The sequence below is a fragment of the Poecilia latipinna genome, unplaced genomic scaffold (genome assembly GCF_001443285.1).
Source record: "Poecilia latipinna isolate Pla-1442-1.1 unplaced genomic scaffold, P_latipinna-1.0 Scaffold665, whole genome shotgun sequence".
Classification (NCBI taxonomy): Eukaryota; Metazoa; Chordata; class Actinopteri; order Cyprinodontiformes; family Poeciliidae; genus Poecilia; species Poecilia latipinna.
The window spans coordinates 19,497-37,412 of NW_015113281.1; the positions used below are offsets into that span (position 1 = coordinate 19,497).

General features: G+C 38.5%; 1 protein-coding gene across 12 annotated transcripts in view; it reads left to right on the forward strand.

Moving 5' to 3' along the window:
* dnm1a (dynamin 1a) overlaps positions 1 to 17,916 on the forward strand; it is a 52,603-nt gene that overhangs the window by 18,267 nt on the left and 16,420 nt on the right. For 5 of the 12 annotated variants that reach the window (XM_015044223.1, XM_015044220.1, XM_015044217.1 and 2 more), the window contains exons 10-16: positions 666 to 804; positions 5,502 to 5,588; positions 7,343 to 7,413; positions 7,504 to 7,555; positions 9,609 to 9,620; positions 12,286 to 12,315; positions 12,593 to 12,706. In XM_015044223.1, the coding sequence (XP_014899709.1) occupies positions 666 to 804; positions 5,502 to 5,588; positions 7,343 to 7,413; positions 7,504 to 7,555; positions 9,609 to 9,620; positions 12,286 to 12,315; positions 12,593 to 12,706 (505 nt within the window). Of the gene's footprint in view, positions 1 to 665; positions 805 to 2,018; positions 2,158 to 5,501; positions 5,589 to 7,342; positions 7,414 to 7,503; positions 7,556 to 9,608; positions 9,621 to 12,285; positions 12,316 to 12,592; positions 12,707 to 17,916 lie in introns of all 12 variants that reach the window. The other 7 variants (XM_015044228.1, XM_015044229.1, XM_015044225.1 and 4 more) reach the window with 3 other exon arrangements.

Sequence of the window (17,916 nt, forward strand, 5' to 3'; positions counted from 1 at the left end):
ATATATATATATATATATATATATATATATATATATATATATATATATATATATATATATATATATATATATATATATATATATATATATATATTTTTTTTTTTTTTTTAAAAACTCCTCAAAGGATTAAAAATTGATGGTATTGTACAACAGTCTATTTTATCTTGTTTGTCATAACCAGTCATGATCTGGTTTATTAAATATTGGCAATGTGCTGCCAAATGGTTGCAATAATTTAACTGGATTATATTTAAATTACATTTTCTCACCATTTTTGTTGTGCCTTATATTTTTCATGTTGTACAAAGACCAAAAAGGAAATGTGAAAGTTTCCACTTATTGTATTATTCCAATGCTAATATTGTAATAAGTTGCTAAATCTCTAGAAATATCCTCTTGAGATTGCACCAATCTTCAATAAGCCAGTATTAGCATAGGAAGTAAAAAGATATTTTTCTTTTGCTTAATTTTTCTTCTTCTCTTCTAAAGTTGTGTGTGATTATGCTTGGTGACCGAAACGGAGGGTAAATCTTGAAAATTAACATTATTCTCTCCACCCAACCCTCCTTGTGTCTTCCTTTCTCTCTTATTTTCAACACCTTTCTGTCGTTTCTTTTCTTTCTTTTTTTTGCCGTCCTGTGGCTTGTTCTCTCCGTGTTGGACAGAACTGGCCTCTTCACCCCGGACATGGCCTTTGAGACCATTGTGAAAAGGCAGATTGGGAAGATTAAAGAGCCTTGCACCAAATGTGTGGACATGGTCATTTCTGAACTAGTCAATACAGTTAGGCAGTGTACCAAGAAGGTAAAAAACCCCAAAACAAACAGTGGTTAGCACATGTTTCAGTCTTGCTTTCAACCCTCATCCCTCAGTCGTTCACTCCCTGTGGCTGTAACCGCCTAGCTACCTCCAGCCCTTGTCGTTTGTTGGACAGCGAGGGGGGCGTCTGGAGTGGCAGGGTGGGCTGCTGTGTACCTGCCTGCCTGTTGTACTGCTTCAGACGGGTTTGGCTGGACAGGCTGCATATGGTTGATAGTTGTGCGGTGAAAAGAAATCCAGTGTGGAAGCTGAAAGTCATCAGGATATGATTGCTGACAAGGAAAAGCTACGTAATCTCAAGACGAATTTCTATCAGGTTTTCTGTTTTGTTCATTTTCAGTTGTACTAATTGGCCTTGCTTACATCTTAGCACATTTTGAAGGATGTAAGTTGTACCGCCGCAACCATCTCGGATGAGGTCAGCTTCCAAACTTTCACGTGTGTGGGACTGCAGCCGTGCACCTGCAGCCATGAAAAGTTATGGCCTAGCGGCTCTTCGGCGTGCCTCGGGGACGCATGTTTCAGAGCTGGGCCAAGAGCAATGAGCAAAAAGTCTTTATCCAAATGGATCCACCGTGACCAAATGATTTCAACAGGCCTGCAACCACTTGGAGAACTTTGGAAATATATGTTGGGAATTGGCTCCAGCTGAAAGTCGAAGGACACGGAGGATGGGAGGAGAAAGGGTCAGCGCTTTGGGTGGGAGGGTTGCTGGGCGGGGGGGAATGTCTTGGCTGAACGTCCAGGTGCACATCTGCAGTCTTGCTGTGTGTTGCTTTGAGTTTTGGCTGGCGGAGTTGTTCAAGCTGGGGGATCTCTCTATTTCTAACTATTTCTCTGGTCTTTCTCTTTCTGTTTCCTCTTTTCTCGTAGAGAGAGACTCCAGCACTGTCCTGTTTTAGAATGGCTTCAGGGAAAACCAAATATCTCACTCGCAGTTTCTTCCTTCTGTGCTGTTTGTCCTTCCAACCCCCCCTACCCCAACCTCTTTCTTGTCTTTTCCCACCTCCAATCTCTTGTGTCCTACGTTCTCCCCTTTCATTTTTATTTTTCTATCATTCAACCTTTAATTTCCTCACTTCTTAATTATCTCCTGTCCCAACCCTTTATTTGGTGCCTTCACTCGCTCTTTTCTCTTGGTCTCTTTTGGTTTTCGTCCCGTTCTCTCCCTCTCTCGTGCCGCCTGCTTATCCCAACAGGACGGGGTTATTCACCCCTGACCTGGCCTTTGAGGCCATAGTGAAAAAGCAGATCCAAAAGCTGAAGGAGCCTACACTGAAGTGTATAGATATGGTAGTGAGCGAACTCACCTCCACCATTCAGAAGTGTAGTCACAAGGTAAAATGGCAAAGTCAATAGAAGCCACTTTGAGTATCTCTGTTAAGCTAACAGGTATGGGTAGACTGATGGCTGGAGATGTTTTTAGCTACTTTGATTTAAAGTACATCATTAGAGGCTTTATATTTAGTAAAGTGTAAAGTATAAATTGCCAAATCAAGCATTTCCACAAAGTAATTTTAAAGTAAAAAATTTGAATTTTGTCAATGCTGAGTTGTAAGTTGTAAAAATCCATGGATGTTGAATATTTTTGGGAACACAGCCATAAGGGTGCTGATTTATAATTTGCGTGTTCATAATTCGTTGAGAAACTGTAATTTTAACTTGGATCAAATGTTTCTTATTTACGAAAGTAATAATAATAATGTATCACATTTGGCGATAAATGATGTAATAGCAAAGTGTTTTAAAAACACGAAAGACCATTAATATCACACATATACTGACACTAATGTGAGTCCATAAGAAGATGAAAATCAATAAGTTTTTTTTTTTTACTTAATCATTACCTAATCATATAATCTTTAGGATGGGGAGTTTATAACTCAATGAAAAACACAGGAGCATTAAGAGTTCACTATGTGTAAGACTTATGTGTTTAAATTAGATCATTTACATAAATTAGCTTGGAAAAAGTAATGAAAAGAAGAAATAATAAAGATTTTATAGACATTTAAGGGGAAGCAGATTTAAGATTTGCCCAGCAAATATCAGTCTATCCTTACACCGTTTAATTGGGATTTTAAGTATATTTTTGTTGTCATTTGTCTCCAACTCTTCAAGTTATTGACCCTATTTTTTTCCAGCTTATTAAATGCATGTATTAGATAATTATATTTATTATTTAATCTCTTAATGTCTAGAAACCCTTTAATTTATTTTGGCTAAAATCATTTAACCTTGTTTCCAAAAAAGCTAAAACACTAACCTAAATGTAATTAAATATAAAAGTTCAGATCAGGTAGTTATGTTAGCCTAAAGTTTGAAATAAAAATATAGACATTCATCGCATTAAGGAATTAGGCTGCTTCAACACAATGTTTAGATATTTTATGACAAAGTGAATCTGGTAAGTTTTATAGATGAAAATATGGCAGAAAAAGTATTCTCCCTCAAAAGTCAAGTAGATCGTTTGGAGGCGATGCTGAAGCAGAGCAGAGACGGAGGAAGACAGAGCTCAGATTTAATTTGAGAGGAACTTCCTCAGTGCAAACGGAGAATCTGCATAGTGCGAGATAACATTAATAATTGTTACTATTGGATTATTGCTGCAGCATTTAAGCAGCACTTGCATACATTCTAAAGCAGTAGAGGTGAGTATTTGTGGCTTACATGGCATCTCTAAGTTGTAATGTTTGTACTGCAGAATTTTAAGTCCAAAAATCAGCGGCAGATCAGATTGTTTACATAAATGCGTCAAATGCATTTAAAGATGATGCTGTGACATTATTAAGTTAAATTCGTGTATCTGCACTCACTATTGAAACAGTTGGATAGAGACTGGCTGCAGATGATCCTTTTTATTCTCCAGTTATTTTTTTTAATGACTTTAACTCAGCTTTGCAGATCTCCTGTATTTTGGAGATGACAAAGTTTTGCTTTTTTTTTTTTTCTTGTTACCCTGGCAGAGCTTTGGAATAAATATATATGTAAATAATATATGTATATTTTGCGTGACAACTTTTTTGGAAACAGGTTTGTGTTTTTCTGTCTTCGTAAGTTTGGTTAAATACACTGAACTTTTTTTTTTTTTTTGGATCACTCACCAACTAACTGGCACGCTCTGAGTGTCTCTTTATTTCTCTTTTCTTTATTCTCCATTTCATCCTCTTTATCCTCCACACCTGTAAAACCTGCTGCTTGCTATAAGCGTGACCTCTTTGGGATTTCTCTGCTCTGTCAGATGTTTAGCTTGATTTTCTTTTCTGAAACATGGAATACGTATTGATTCTATATTTAAATACACTATGCTTAGAGAAATCTGCAAAGGGACCAGTTTAAGATCTTCCTCCCCATCTCGTCCCGTCTGTCCCTGGACTCCTTGCATTGCATGCCTATATTTTTACAGAAAATAAAATAGCTCGATTTATGTCTGTGATGTGTTTCTGATGCAGTTTTTTTAAGATAGCAAACACATTTGGTTTCTAAAATCCTGTGTCTGACTTCAAGCTACAATGCGTCATGCTTCCCTTTAATTTGGGAGAGTCAGACTCATCTGCTGGCTTTGCATTTTTAAAGGTTTTAAAGTTTTCTCCTTATGTTGTGATTGTGAAAGCTTCAAAAACCATAACATCCTTCTCGTCAGATACATCTCCATCCATGTTGGAACAATAAGGACATTTTTAACTCACGGCTGCCCTCTGAATAATTTACATCTCGTATCCTTAAGCCTCCAATTTGGACAAGGGAAATCTCCCTCAAATAAAAATGGAGTGAGTAGAAATGCAGAAAACCTCAAATATTCACGCAGAGCAAGTTCCAGTTATCTTTCAGTGCTGCACAGAAGAGTAATTTTATCAAGCCCAGCCCTGACTTCTTACAGGCAGCTGTAACATGTAGACACAGGGAATCCGTGACAAACCGGCCTTAAAGAAATGCTCACTCATCATCTGTTTCAAACTCTTACAAGGTCATAGTTCAACCTTTAGTGCCACCATAGTTTGAAAATTTCAGACCCATGTTTTTCCCCAGCTTGTGGTCCCATCATCCGCGATGTAATTGGACACAGGAAGCAGTAATTCAGCCTGTGGACCAAAGAGCGGTCCACTGACACACCCCTTCGTCCATCAAAGCACCAGACAGACATTAAAAGACGCATTGTAACTTGAACAGAAACAGCGATCCTTCTTTTCTTTTATTTTCTTTTGCACCACGATTGCTTTGATTCCTTTTGGTTTTGATTCTTCTTCTTTCCTCACACTTCGGCAAAATGTGTTCGTGTCACATTGGAGGCCCACCAGCGTCTGTGTTTGTGGGTTTGCAATGAGCTCATGGAAAAAGACCCGCGGTGTGCTGGGAAGAGGAAGCTTTTCTGCCAGGAACATTGTTTATTCTGTCTTTTGTGTGGTAATATCACAGATTCTGCTCTTATCCATTTTCCCCCATATTGGCGACAAAATACATATTCAGGAGTTGAAATCCAATCTAGCAAATTTCCACAGAGCATGTCGGGGTAAGAGCAGAGTGTGTGGCAAACCCCAGAACCCTCAGAGCACACTAGATTTTTAAGGTGTCGTTTCAGCGACGCTGAATGTGTGATTATGTGTCTTAGTATGGGCTTGTATGTTTGACGTCTGACTGTGTGTGTTTATTTGCTGCCTACCTGTTGGTTTCTGTGCTCACAGCTGGCCCAGTATCCCATGTTGAGAGAGGAGATGGAGAGAATCGTCACTCAGCACATCAGAGACAGAGAAAACCGCACCAAGGGTCAGGTAAGACTGAAAAAACAAACCAAGCATAACGCTTTACTGATGAGAATAATTACTGACGTATTCACCTTTTCAATTCATTTATCTCAAGTTTTATATGATATTTGATGAGACAAAAGATAACCATGGTCTTGTATACCCGTATGCGAGGGGCGAAGCAGTGATGCAGTCAGGCAGAGGTTAACGTAGAGAAAAAAAAGAAAAGGGGGGGGAGGTTATTCAACTTAGAAACAAACCTGGCTGGACTACTAAAAACAACAAGTTTATGGTCCCATAAAAGAGGGCAAGGTAACCAAACTCTACTCAAAGAACTGGCAACAAAACGACACCAATTCAAACAAACTGACCTTCCAGATCGAGACAGAGAGAAACTTAAATGCCGACTGATCAAAAGGGGGTAAACACATAAAAACCCAACTTGACACTAACGTGAGCCAATCTCATTTCCCTCCATGAGTTTTTGTTAAGAGTTTATTTGCAGGTCTCCATATTGGCTTGCTCCACCCCTTTTCTGCCTCTTAGTTTGTCAGCCAAGGGACCAGATCAGCTGCCACTAAGGAAACTCGCAAAGCAAAAACAAGAGTTTAATCAAGTCTTACACACATAACAGTGTAAAGGAAAACTTGCCCACTTATTTTCAAATAAAGCTTTATGTGATTATGGAAATAAATAATTTCTAAGCCAAAACCAATCCGTTGTTTCTCTGTGAATTAATTACTACACTTGGAAAAAGCAAAATATTTTGTGTGGCTGAAACTGCAGCCATCACACCGTATTTTTCTTTAAAAGTTGGAGATAGCTTAGTAAATTTGAATTAGACTTTACCTAAATTGTGCCTGTACAGACGGATTGCAAATCAAGAGAAAGTGAGTTTTGTTTTCACAACTAGAAATACTCCAGAGCTGCAACTGGGAAGAATGCAGAGAATGCAAAGTTTTAATTAAAACATTTCCTTTGTTAACAGTGAAATTTAATTGTGATTTAATTTTTTTTTTCACTTAAGATATCTAGTTTCCACTTGAATATTGTGCTAATTGCCTTTGTCCGCTGCGACTTAAGTTTTAAGTCAGCTTCTTCAGGCAGCACAAATTCACAACATGTTATCAGCAAATGACATAAAGTCATTTACTTTTCAGCTGAGAAAGCTTGTAGCAACAGTGGAAAGTAGAAACTTAACAGGAAAAAACCTCCATCACTGTGACATCACTGTACATTTATGCAGAGATGTACTTCATCCAGATGAAGATTTTTATCAAGGAAAACATCATTATCTTAAGAATTAGGTATACAATTGATATGTTTGCAAACCCAAACAGAAACTAAAAACATGTTGATTTGATTATTTGATTTTTTTCTACTGTCGGGTCCATACAGTTCTCAGTAACTGCTGCTTTTACAATTTAAACATTACCAAATGCAATGTGTTACGAGCAACAGAGCTGAGCTCCTTAATGTTCTTGGTGTCTTGAAGTAACCTATTTGACCTTAAATCTATCTTTATTCTTCTCTGACTGTGCGCAGTGATAGATAGTAGTAGCAATGCTTTCTGTTTTCATCACAAATGTGACGAAGATGTAATTCGTTGTTGCTTGTATGTTAACGTGAAACTTATTTAGTTTAACCCTAACTGCATTTTAAATAATACATCAAAATGTCATCACAAATCCATGTTTCTCATGTTCAACCTGGAAAATGTCTTCACTAAATACCAAAGCAAGCATCATTTGTGACAGTTTCCTGTCCGCCTCTCTATGCAGGTTATGTTGCTGATTGATATTGAATTGTCCTACATGAATACGAACCATGAAGACTTCATTGGATTCGCAAAGTGAGTTTTTTTTTTTTTTTTGCTAACATGTCTTTCTTGAAGTCATGGGATTGTTCACTGGGCTTATTCCTGCTTCTTTTTGTTTTGCAGCGCTCAGCAGAGGATCAATCAAATGAACAAGAAGAAGATGGCTGGAAATCAGGTGCCACGATCAGAAATGCCCACTTTCACATCCCCAAATCAACATTGGTTTCCAAGTAAAAGTTAGACGTTTGAGCTTCGTGATAACCGTAACCTAGGACTGAATTCAATGAAATGTGTTTGATCTGTTGGATGGCAACCAGAGGACTAAATGCAGCTTCCCTTCAGGCTTCCTTCTGTCGGCACTCAGCTCAGTGTCTCCTCTCATGTTAAATGTTGCACAGCTAAACAGTATTTTGTTACCACTGGCAACTTTCCGATTCCTCCGCAAAGCAGCAGTCATCTGTAGTACATGTTGCATGGTAATCGGCAACAGTTGTAGGAGCGTCAAACTTTCTTGGCTCTTTGCTGAAAGCCAAAGCTGTCAGCACACGAGAACCTTGGATGGGAAATATCAGATGCATAATTGTTTCGGGCTGCAACGGTGGAGCAGTTGTCAGCTTTGTTGCCCCACGGCAAGAAGGTTGCGGGTTCAAACCCCGGTCAGGGCACCTTGTATTTTTAAGTGGCGTCTTAAAAATATTTTTTAATGTCTGTCCTTTGACGTCAGTGATTTAATTTGCTTGTGGATTTTACTTTTGTTTCACTTAAGAGTTTTAAATCGTCAAATTAAATTTTTTTTACAGACCCCGTTAAACCTGGGTACACACTAAAGGTAGTTTTCAAGTGATTGTTTTTTTTTTTTTTTATTGAAGAATAAAACCTCTCCCAAAATATTCTGTCCCAATGCGAAAAGTTGCAACTTCACAGTTAAATCCTGAAGTAGCTGTGAGTAATCTTTGTTGGAAAACCGAGTTTAGTCACGCTAACCACACCCAGGACACTGCCAGATCACTGCCAGACTTTTACAATCAAGAAGCTGTTCAAACAAAACCTGCACGACCAGATGAAGTTCACATAAAAATCTCAAAAAGAAAAAAAATAAAAGCATGCTAAAGTAATTCAAAAACAAATTCCCAAGGCTCCAGAGAGACAAAGTGAGATATAACAATAACAGAACGATAAAATATGGCACAGCGGAAAATCTTCCCAGAAGTGGGGCACCGAAATGACTTCAAGACTGCATCGCTGATTCATCCAGAAGGGCACAAAAGAAACAAGAACAACATCTGAAACACTGCAGACATCTTACTTAAATTAAGGTCACTGTTTAAGATTCAACAATAAAGAGAGCTCCATGACGTAAACTAGTACTAACCAAAAAAGAACATCAAGCCCCTCTCCACTTGCCAAAAAACATTTTGATGAACCCAAATACCTACGTGAAAATATTCTGTGGTCTGCGAGAGGAAAATGGATGTTTTTGAAAGGTGAACGTCTATTTACAGCCTTCAAGAAAAAGAAACTCACAAAAAACAGTCAAACGTGGTGGTGGTGGTATTTTGATTGCCCTGGACGACTTGCAGTGCTATTCATGAACCTTGAATTCTGCTCTCTACGTGAAAACTCTGAAGCAAAATGTCCGACCAGAGGTTTATGAATCTGAAGCCCAAAGGCATTTGGGTTTGTGTTTGAAACACACCAACAGCTAGTGCTGTCTCAAACACCAAGACAGTATGAATGTTTTGGGGGTAGTCTAGTCAAAGTCTGAACTTAAAGTCATTTGAGATGCGTTGGCATGATATCAAACAGACACTTGATGTTCAGAAACGTGAGGAATCAGTGATGAATTACAACAATTCTGAAAATGAAAGTGGATTAAAATTCCCAATAATGATATCAATGACACGATTCTCATGATCAAAAACACTTGATAGGATTTTATTTATTTTTTCCCCCACAGTGTTTTATTAGGTTTTTGGGGTCAATAACCTTTTCCACATTGGACTACATTGGTTTGTTTATGTTTATCCCCTTTTCTAAATATATTTCATTCACCTTTGTCCAAATAATAAAATTGTTTGTTGACTTAAAACTTGGACAAAGAACAAAGAAAAAGGGTAAAATACTTTTTTCACAGCGCTTTATGATTCTTCTAATTGTTTTCTTTCTCTTTTTGCTCTTTGTTTCACCCCTCTCCCCCCTTTGTTTTCCTCTCTGGGGTTTTACTGCAGGATGAAATCATGGTGAGTTTTGAGTTTGCACTTTTGCAGTATGCATGTCTGTCTGCAAGTAGCCTTCATTATGTTTGAGCTTGAGGTAAATTATTTCTGTATTTGTCTGAGCTTTTTCTTTTTAAAAGCACAGATGGCCGCAAACCCTGGATGTTGTGTGGGTTATATTAGTTTTGTTTTTTTTTATTTTATTTTTTTTTTGTAATTTAAGTGCTTGTAGATGGCAGATGCTTAGCTGTTTCCCTCTCCACCCTCTCCCCCTTTTTTTTGTCTTTTGTTAAACACACCAGTACAGTTAGGATACTAAACATGATATTTTACAACAATCTACTTGCTAAAAACTAATATTGTTTTTGCATCTTTAATATCAATGTGCTATTACATCTAAAAAAAACCCCAAAAGTTCAATTTGGAGGGGTTCTCCACAGATTCTCACCAGCTGGAGCTTTAACTGGATAAAAAGAAAAGCGGATAATAAGAGAAAATAAAAACAGTAAACGTCCCGAAAGAGCATTTCTCTATCCTTTTTCCATTCACACAAAGTTTCAAAAGAACAGACAAGTTACAAGGCCTGCAGTGTGAGACACATATGGCGCCCCTGTTGTTTTCAGTTGTCATAACACGCACCATGATTGGGGTCAGAGGTCAGGGGCACACTGTAAACAAAGCGGTGAACTTCACTTCCTGTTTAGAGCTGGGTGTTCTTTGCTGTTTAAGACCCCACAGCTTCTGCTACGTTTGCACCTTCACGCCGCGGAAGGCAAAGCACAACTCAGGAGTGAGTTTGTAAGCATGTAAAATGCTCAAAAGTTTCATTTTAGCTTGATTAGTGTGTGTTGTGCACACTAAAGCTTTACGTTAATTGCAGTGGAGATCCCCCCCTGCAACTTCCAAAATTATCAGCTGTCTTGAAAAGACTGTCTAAAAAGTAAATGTAGCTTTTTGTGCAGTGGAATAATATTTCAAATATAAAATGTTGTAGTTCTTTAACAATAAGCTTTGTTTTAGTTGTTTTGTTTTTTTAACCTCCCTTATTCTCCAGGAAAACTGGAAGTCATTTATCCAGTTTTTGATCTGCAGTTACATTTATTTTTAGCAGAAGTCCAGGGTGTCAATAAACACAATAATGCATATTCTTTTCAGAATGTAGCTTGAACCACATATTTATGAGTATTCACATTCTGCAGGTGAAAATGTGAAACATTTAGTCATTGTGGTGAGAGAGAGTCAGTTCTGGCAGGAATGGCATGGAGGAACCACATTTTTTCCATCCCCTAATTAATAAAATGCTGGAAATCAGTTACATTACTGGGCAGCACAAAGTGCAATGGAATCCCACATAAAGTATGTAAGAATGTCTTCTACCCATTTACAGCCGCAACCTCAACCAACTCACTTTTCACTGCACAAGCATAAAAACTGAGAAGTATCCATAACACCAAATTAACAAAAAAAAAAAATGAAATGCAAATTCTGATATTTTGCTAAATAAATTTTATTGACATCTTAAAGAGTACTGTGTAGGTTTTGTCTTGCCACATATGGTATGTTGGAGGATTAAATTAAACCATCCCACTGTAATGCATTTAATTGTAGTTGTGGAGAATAGTTATAGAGGACACTTAGAAGTTGACCGGGATGTTTTTTTTTTCCTTTTTTCCTTTTCTTAATGTGATATCTTTACTTTATTTATTTTAAGTGAAAAGAAATGTCAAGGAAGAATTTGGCAATAAATCGTTTCTTTGTTTTTGATTTTCTGATTATATTAGTCAGAGACAAGTCTAAGCTTGGTCAACATAAAACAGAAAATACTGCAAAAAACACAAAGTCCTTGTGTATATTTTTGTCTAGTTTCTAGTCCAAATATCTGTAAACACTTGAAGCAACCACGTTTTTGTCAATGTTAAGGAATTATTAAAACAATCTCAATCTCTTGATGGAAAAGTTACTTGTAAGTTAGTTTTGTGGTATTTCAAGTGTATTAAGACATTTGCACAAGCAACTAAACCAAAAATACTTAGTAATATTTTGTTTTGGCAGTGACATGATTGTAATGAAGCAGTAGTTGATTAATGTAGTAAGCAATTTTGTTAATTTTCTTACTGAAAAGACGTTCCAAAAACTGAAATGTTTTCCTAAAATAAAACAAACTGCATTTTCATTCCTGTTAGGTATTATTTACCACCATATATTAATTACTGCAGTGAAGTTCCAGTTTGTAGTAATTAATTTGAAATAAGTCAGACTGGAGAAATTGCAAGTATGCAGATGTTTTTCATGAAATTCATAGAAGGTTTAAGATAAACCTAGAATGCTAAGATTTCTTTTATTTCAAAGAGCGCTAGGTCACTGTAACATTGCGATAAAGTACTTTAGAAAGAGTTTAAATACGTAACCTAATGCCTGAAACCTTCTCGCTTTAAAAGCTACCATATCAATCTGTATGGTAAATGCCGTATGCTGTGCAGCAGTGAAGCCTTTGCACCATAGCACATGACCAATGAAAAAACCATTTTCCAGCCATTTAGCATCCTTCCTCCTCCCCACCTTGCTTGCTGCCCCCCAGCTGCAGTAATGGCAGCTACAACCACTCTGTGTATTTGGCCTTCTCAAAATCCCCCCCCCCTCCCCTATGTTGGCAATAGCTTTGTAACATTCTCTCCACATTCTCACTCAGCCGGAGAGAGGAGTTAACGATCGGTACAAGGTAAATAATTCATGCAAATTAAGAAAAATAAAACATGTATTTTGTCTGTGATGAGGAGAGAACGAGGTCAGGTAGAAAAGGAAGTGTCAAAAAAAACAAAAAAAAAACAATGTAGGTGAAAGTTTGTGTGAAAGATGTTTTCTATCTCCCATAGAAGCACTTTCAGAAATTACATTTCTGAACTTATTTGTCAGTGGATATGTCTATGATTTTAAATCCGTTCTTCTGAATTTCTAATCATTTCTGTGTTCCTGTGTGAATTTGGTTATTTTTGTAGGTGATCAGGAAGGGCTGGCTGACCATCAACAACATCGGCATCATGAAGGGAGGAGCCAAAGAGTACTGGTTCGTCCTGACCGCGGAGTCTCTGTCCTGGTACAAAGATGATGAGGCGAGTTCTTTCAAACAATCCCTACAAAAACACACAAACACAGTGAGGATCTCGCTGCTACTAAGGCTCTGGGCTTGTACACTTGAGATGCCAGAGAAAAATATATGTTGGTACATAAGGCACAGTGCCCCTCCCTCACCTATTGCTGCACACTGTTCCGTCAGCTACAAACAAAGGTAGCTCTTTGGGCATATTTTAGGTTGTGAAAAACACAAACAGCCAAGATGTTTAAAACTAAAGAAGAACCACATTTTACTTATTAATCTTGCAAAAAAATAAAAAATAAATAAAATCACAGTTTGAAAGCTGGAAGGGGCATGTAAAGCGGCCCGCAGCATGCCTAGCTAATCGCTCTCAATAGATTCCCTTTGTCACAGTTTTCAGAGGAGCAAAAAGCTCAGTAAGCACGTTTCTTTGAAACTTACTGTTCAATGTAGCTGGTATTTATTTAGTGTGTTTGCTTTAGTATTTATATAAACTTTTAAATTACCCTATATAAGTTAGTTGGATAACATTACAAATATTAGTGATCTTTTTTTTCAATATTAGATGGGGGTTTTTCCACTTTTAGTAGTAAGATAAAATTTTGCTCTCTCATTTTTAGATTGTTATTATTATACTGGGAAAATCGGATACAGGGCCAGATTTATCTTTATGCTGTATAATTATTATTAAAAACTAAAGTCCTTTACTCCTGTTTAACATAATGAGGGTAAAAACTTAGGATACTATATGACAGCTTATGTAAAATATTTGGACATTTAGAAATTCAATATCACTTTGAGCAACGTTAAAAAATCCATTTAATGTTAGACAATAGAACTGGAAAAAAAATCATTTCCATAAAACTTAATTAAAAATGCGGTTTTCCATGAGGAATTAATGAAACATCACACAGTTATTCCCTCATAAAATAACCAAAAATGTAATGAAGTCTTGAAAAAAAAATCAGCCAATCTACTGTATGGAAAATAGTCTAGAATCAGTTTAAGTCTTAACTTAAACTGATGCAAATTGGCAAATGCACAATGCCAACCTTTTCAACTTTCCAATGAAAAATGCATTTCATCTCTTTCCCCTTGTAACCATCCATCAGGTTTGATGATTGTCTTTAAAAAAAGATTTTATCTGCTTTGCCAGCTGATGATAGGGGCGTCCAGTGATGCTCTGCAGAAGTTCATTACTCTCACCACAGCCTCGCCCTCTCCAGGCCTTAGCCACAGCCACTCCACTCACTGATATCCGAGGTGTGTGTGTGTGTGTGTGTGTGTGTGGGTGTGTGGGTGTGTCTGAGTGTATGTGAAGACCCCTGTTTTTAGAGTGCAGACCCCCCAACATGTCAGACACTGAAGCTGGCACACACATGTGCATACCAGAGCCCCCTGAGCCTTTTAAACACACACACACACACACACACACACACACACACACACACACACACACACACACACACACACACACCCCCACACACACACACACACACACACACACACACACACACACACACACACACACACACGCAGTCACTCTCAAGCTGGTTCTAATAAACATTTCAAAGAGGGGGCACTGGACTGCAGCAGAGGAGAGGGCTGCAGCCAGGAGTGGCTCTTGTTAGCTGGATGAGCTGCAGGAGAAACAAGGACTGCATGGAAGGAGGGAAAGTGTTTCTGAAAAGGAGTCAGCGCCAACTGTAGTGGAGGAAAAGAGCCGGTGGTTTAAAACCTTTGGTTTTGTACTCGACGTTTCCTGATTTCGTTTTACAACCAGAAACTTTCGTGTGTTCGATATTGACTTTATTTTAGTGACAGAAACACAGCAGTTACAAGATGGTAGGAAAAAAATAAATTGATGTGACATCAATTTGTATTCAGCCTCCCTGAGCCAATACTACGCAGCTTTGCACAGAATCATATTTTATTACAGTGACAGCTGCGTGTCTTTTAGGGATTGTCTGTACAAGAATTGCACAACCAGAGAACATTTTTGCTCATTCATCTTTGGATTATAGCTCAACCTCAGTAAGATTAGATCAAGACGATCTCTGAATATCAATTTTAAAGTCTTGCTACAGATTCTCAACCAGATTTAGATCTATACTTTGACTGGACCATTCTAACACATATATCAGCTTTCATCTGACTTCAACAACAGTTTTCCTCTTCCCACTCTTCCACTGAGGCAAGAGAGGAGAGGCTAAACTGAGCACAAATGCATGCCACACTTTGCAGATATTTATTTGTAAAAATAAAAGTACATTTAAGTGTGTTTTGTAATGTGGAAAAATTGGAAAAAAAAATGCTTGGGTGTGAATGCTTTTTTCATTACCTCTTTGTTTCGTCTACCTTCTCCGTCCTTTCCTCACTTCTTCTTTTTACTGTATATTTATTCAAACATGGCCTCCGAGGGTGCAGGGAGACTAAAGACCAACACTCAGCATTTGGTGTTGCAGCTCAGCGGTGAACCTGGAGGGCACTGCAAAGCATGCGCATGTTTTCCATCCAAGCTTAACATTTTACATGCTGGCCTCTCGGTCACACTTACACTAAAGGCTGGACTTGTCCTGAGGGCTCATAGTCCAAACCTGGGCGGAGACATTGCCAAAATAAACACGGCCCATGATTTTTTTTTTTTTTTTGCTTGTTTGTTTCACGAAAAAAAAAAATGTATCACTGAAAGCAGGTTTTTAGCAGGAACATATGTTGTTCGCCGCCGTTTCATTGGCTGCATCTCGACTTGGGGAAAACCCTCGCTAAGGGAGAAAGAAAACCATATGCACACACATACACACACATGCCGACACACACATCACTCTTTGACACTAATAATAACTTTGAACCCAAACTCACTGATGCCAGGATGTTTTGGTTAGTGCTCGTACACGCATGTGTGTGTGTGCGCTTTTAGGAACCTTCTGGTCTGTATTACCGCAGCGAGTGCCAGTTCCTCGAATCATGACGACCTCTTTGGCTGAAAAGTTTTCCAAAGCAGAGACGGAGTGAACTGAGGCCGATAAAAAGAAAAAATAAAACTGGTTAATGAGGAAACAATAAGTGCTTAAAAGCATTTTCCTATGAGATGGTTCACACGATTTGTGGCTGTAGGGTATATTTTCTTTGGACTAGCCTGGGCTTCCCTTCTCCTGCCGTAAAGCTGCCAGAAAGCCAAAACTCGGACTGGTGGATCCCAGCTGTAAATATCCTTGGGGGTGGGGGATTGTTCTTTTATGTGTGTTTGCATGCACTCTCTTTGTGCTGCAACTCATGCATGCTATTAAAAAAAAAAACTTGGGCTCACGGTGGCGGGGCTCTAAATGGAAACAGGTTGGTTTGTGGTTCGCATTCTTGCACATGATGCACTGTGATGGGACACCGTGTGAATGTTTCTGCCCTCTTTTGCTTTTGTGCTTTTGAAGATCATACCGTGTGGGTTTGCTTTATCAAACACAGGCGAGGCTGGAAGGCAAAATTTTTTGGGGGGTGAGAGAAGAAAGGCGGGGGGGATCCCAGAAAGGAGGCGGAAAAAAAAAACCCCACTGGGATAAAAAGCCGGGGCTAAGCTTTTTATTTCCCTTATGACGTTATTTGCAGGCATTAAAGTCGTAAACTCTAATTTTTTGTATTTTTTATTACTTTTTTTAGACTGAACTTTAGAAAGACTTGTAAAAACGTTGACTAGAGAATAACAGAGTGGAGCTTTTTTTTTTTTTTTTTCCCCTGTTTCTCCCGGGTGGCTTACCGTGTTGCTTCTCCTCACATGGTCATTTGAGGTAAAGGAGCCACAAACTGACACAGGGGAAAACAGACGCATAATTGCACATTTCCATTATGGGCGCAGCTTAACGTTGGGGGTTTTACTCTGTGCTTTAGTTATCGTTTCGGGTTAGCATTTTTTTTCTTTTTTTTTTTTTTTTTTTTTGGGGCTGTAGAAAAATAAACAATATGGTGACATCGTCAGGCAACCCTTACTTAGATCTGCGAGAGGGGGGCATTTCTATCAAATCTGGGGAAAGTATTTGAGGAGAAAAAAAACAAAACAAAACAGAGACAATATCATTGAGAAGAATCTTTATTGTAACTATTTTAACTAAAACCAGTCCATAGAAGGAGCGTTCATGACATTTTTCTACTTATTAATTAATCCTTGGTGAGCTTTAGGCCTTTCTGATGGCGCCAAGGCTTGGTCAGATGAATTAAATTGGGTGCTCCGTGGTTCTGTAACTTGGATCCTCCTCAAAGCCAATTGCTCTCTTTTCCAACACCGGGGTTATCCATGTGCGTTTCCCAGGCCAGCCTAACCAATGTGCAGACTACTGTACAACCACTACTTCCTGAACAGGTAGTCTGAACACTGGGCAGGCGGGCTAGGCAGCTCGGCGATGCTCTGGAGAAGCGTCAGACGGATACTTACTGCAAATCCTGATGGACTCTTGTCCCCATTTCTCCGCCTGCAAAGGGGTGAATGAGCGGGACTCATAGGGAGGCAAGAGGAAGAGGAGGAAGAAGGGGTTAAATAGAGGTGATGGCCACTGACGGGCAAATTTAGTGACATTCTCTCCCGTCTCCCGCTGTGAGGAGAAGCATTCCACGTCGAGCTCTCAGGAGGAAAGACAAGCTGCAGAGAGACCGTATGAACGTATCAGTTGTCCGTAACAAAGCAGAATCAATACAGCCGATGTACATATAGCGAAAAAAAAAAGAAAAAGAAAATATTGATTATATTTGGATATAATTGCTCAAAATTAGTGTTTTTAAACCAAAAAAAAGTTCTTTCTTTGGAGACATTTGGAAAAATAAGTATTTTTCTTATATATCCTGGTTGGTGAATAATTCACTGTAGGCCCAAATTTGTGAGCCCTTATCCATTCAGATCCAGGCCAGGATAAAAAAAAAAACAACAACAACAAAAAACACAAAACGTGATTAAAAAAAAACACACTTAAACTTTTTCAGACTCTCACTATCGCCTGGATAAGAATTTTTGTGGTCAGCCGAGATCCCGCTCAGCTTCCTCCTGCAGATCCCACTGAAACACTGGAATAACTACACTCTTGTCTCCTAGCATGCCGAAACTGGTGGGGGAAAAAAGAAAAAAAGTCTCTTGAAGATGCAATACCTGCAACGTCTTGATCTTCTTCCTCTTCTTTGGGTCTTCATCTTGTTTGTTTTCCCATCTCCTCCGGCTGAGCCACCCTTTGTCAGTCAGCTTCCCCT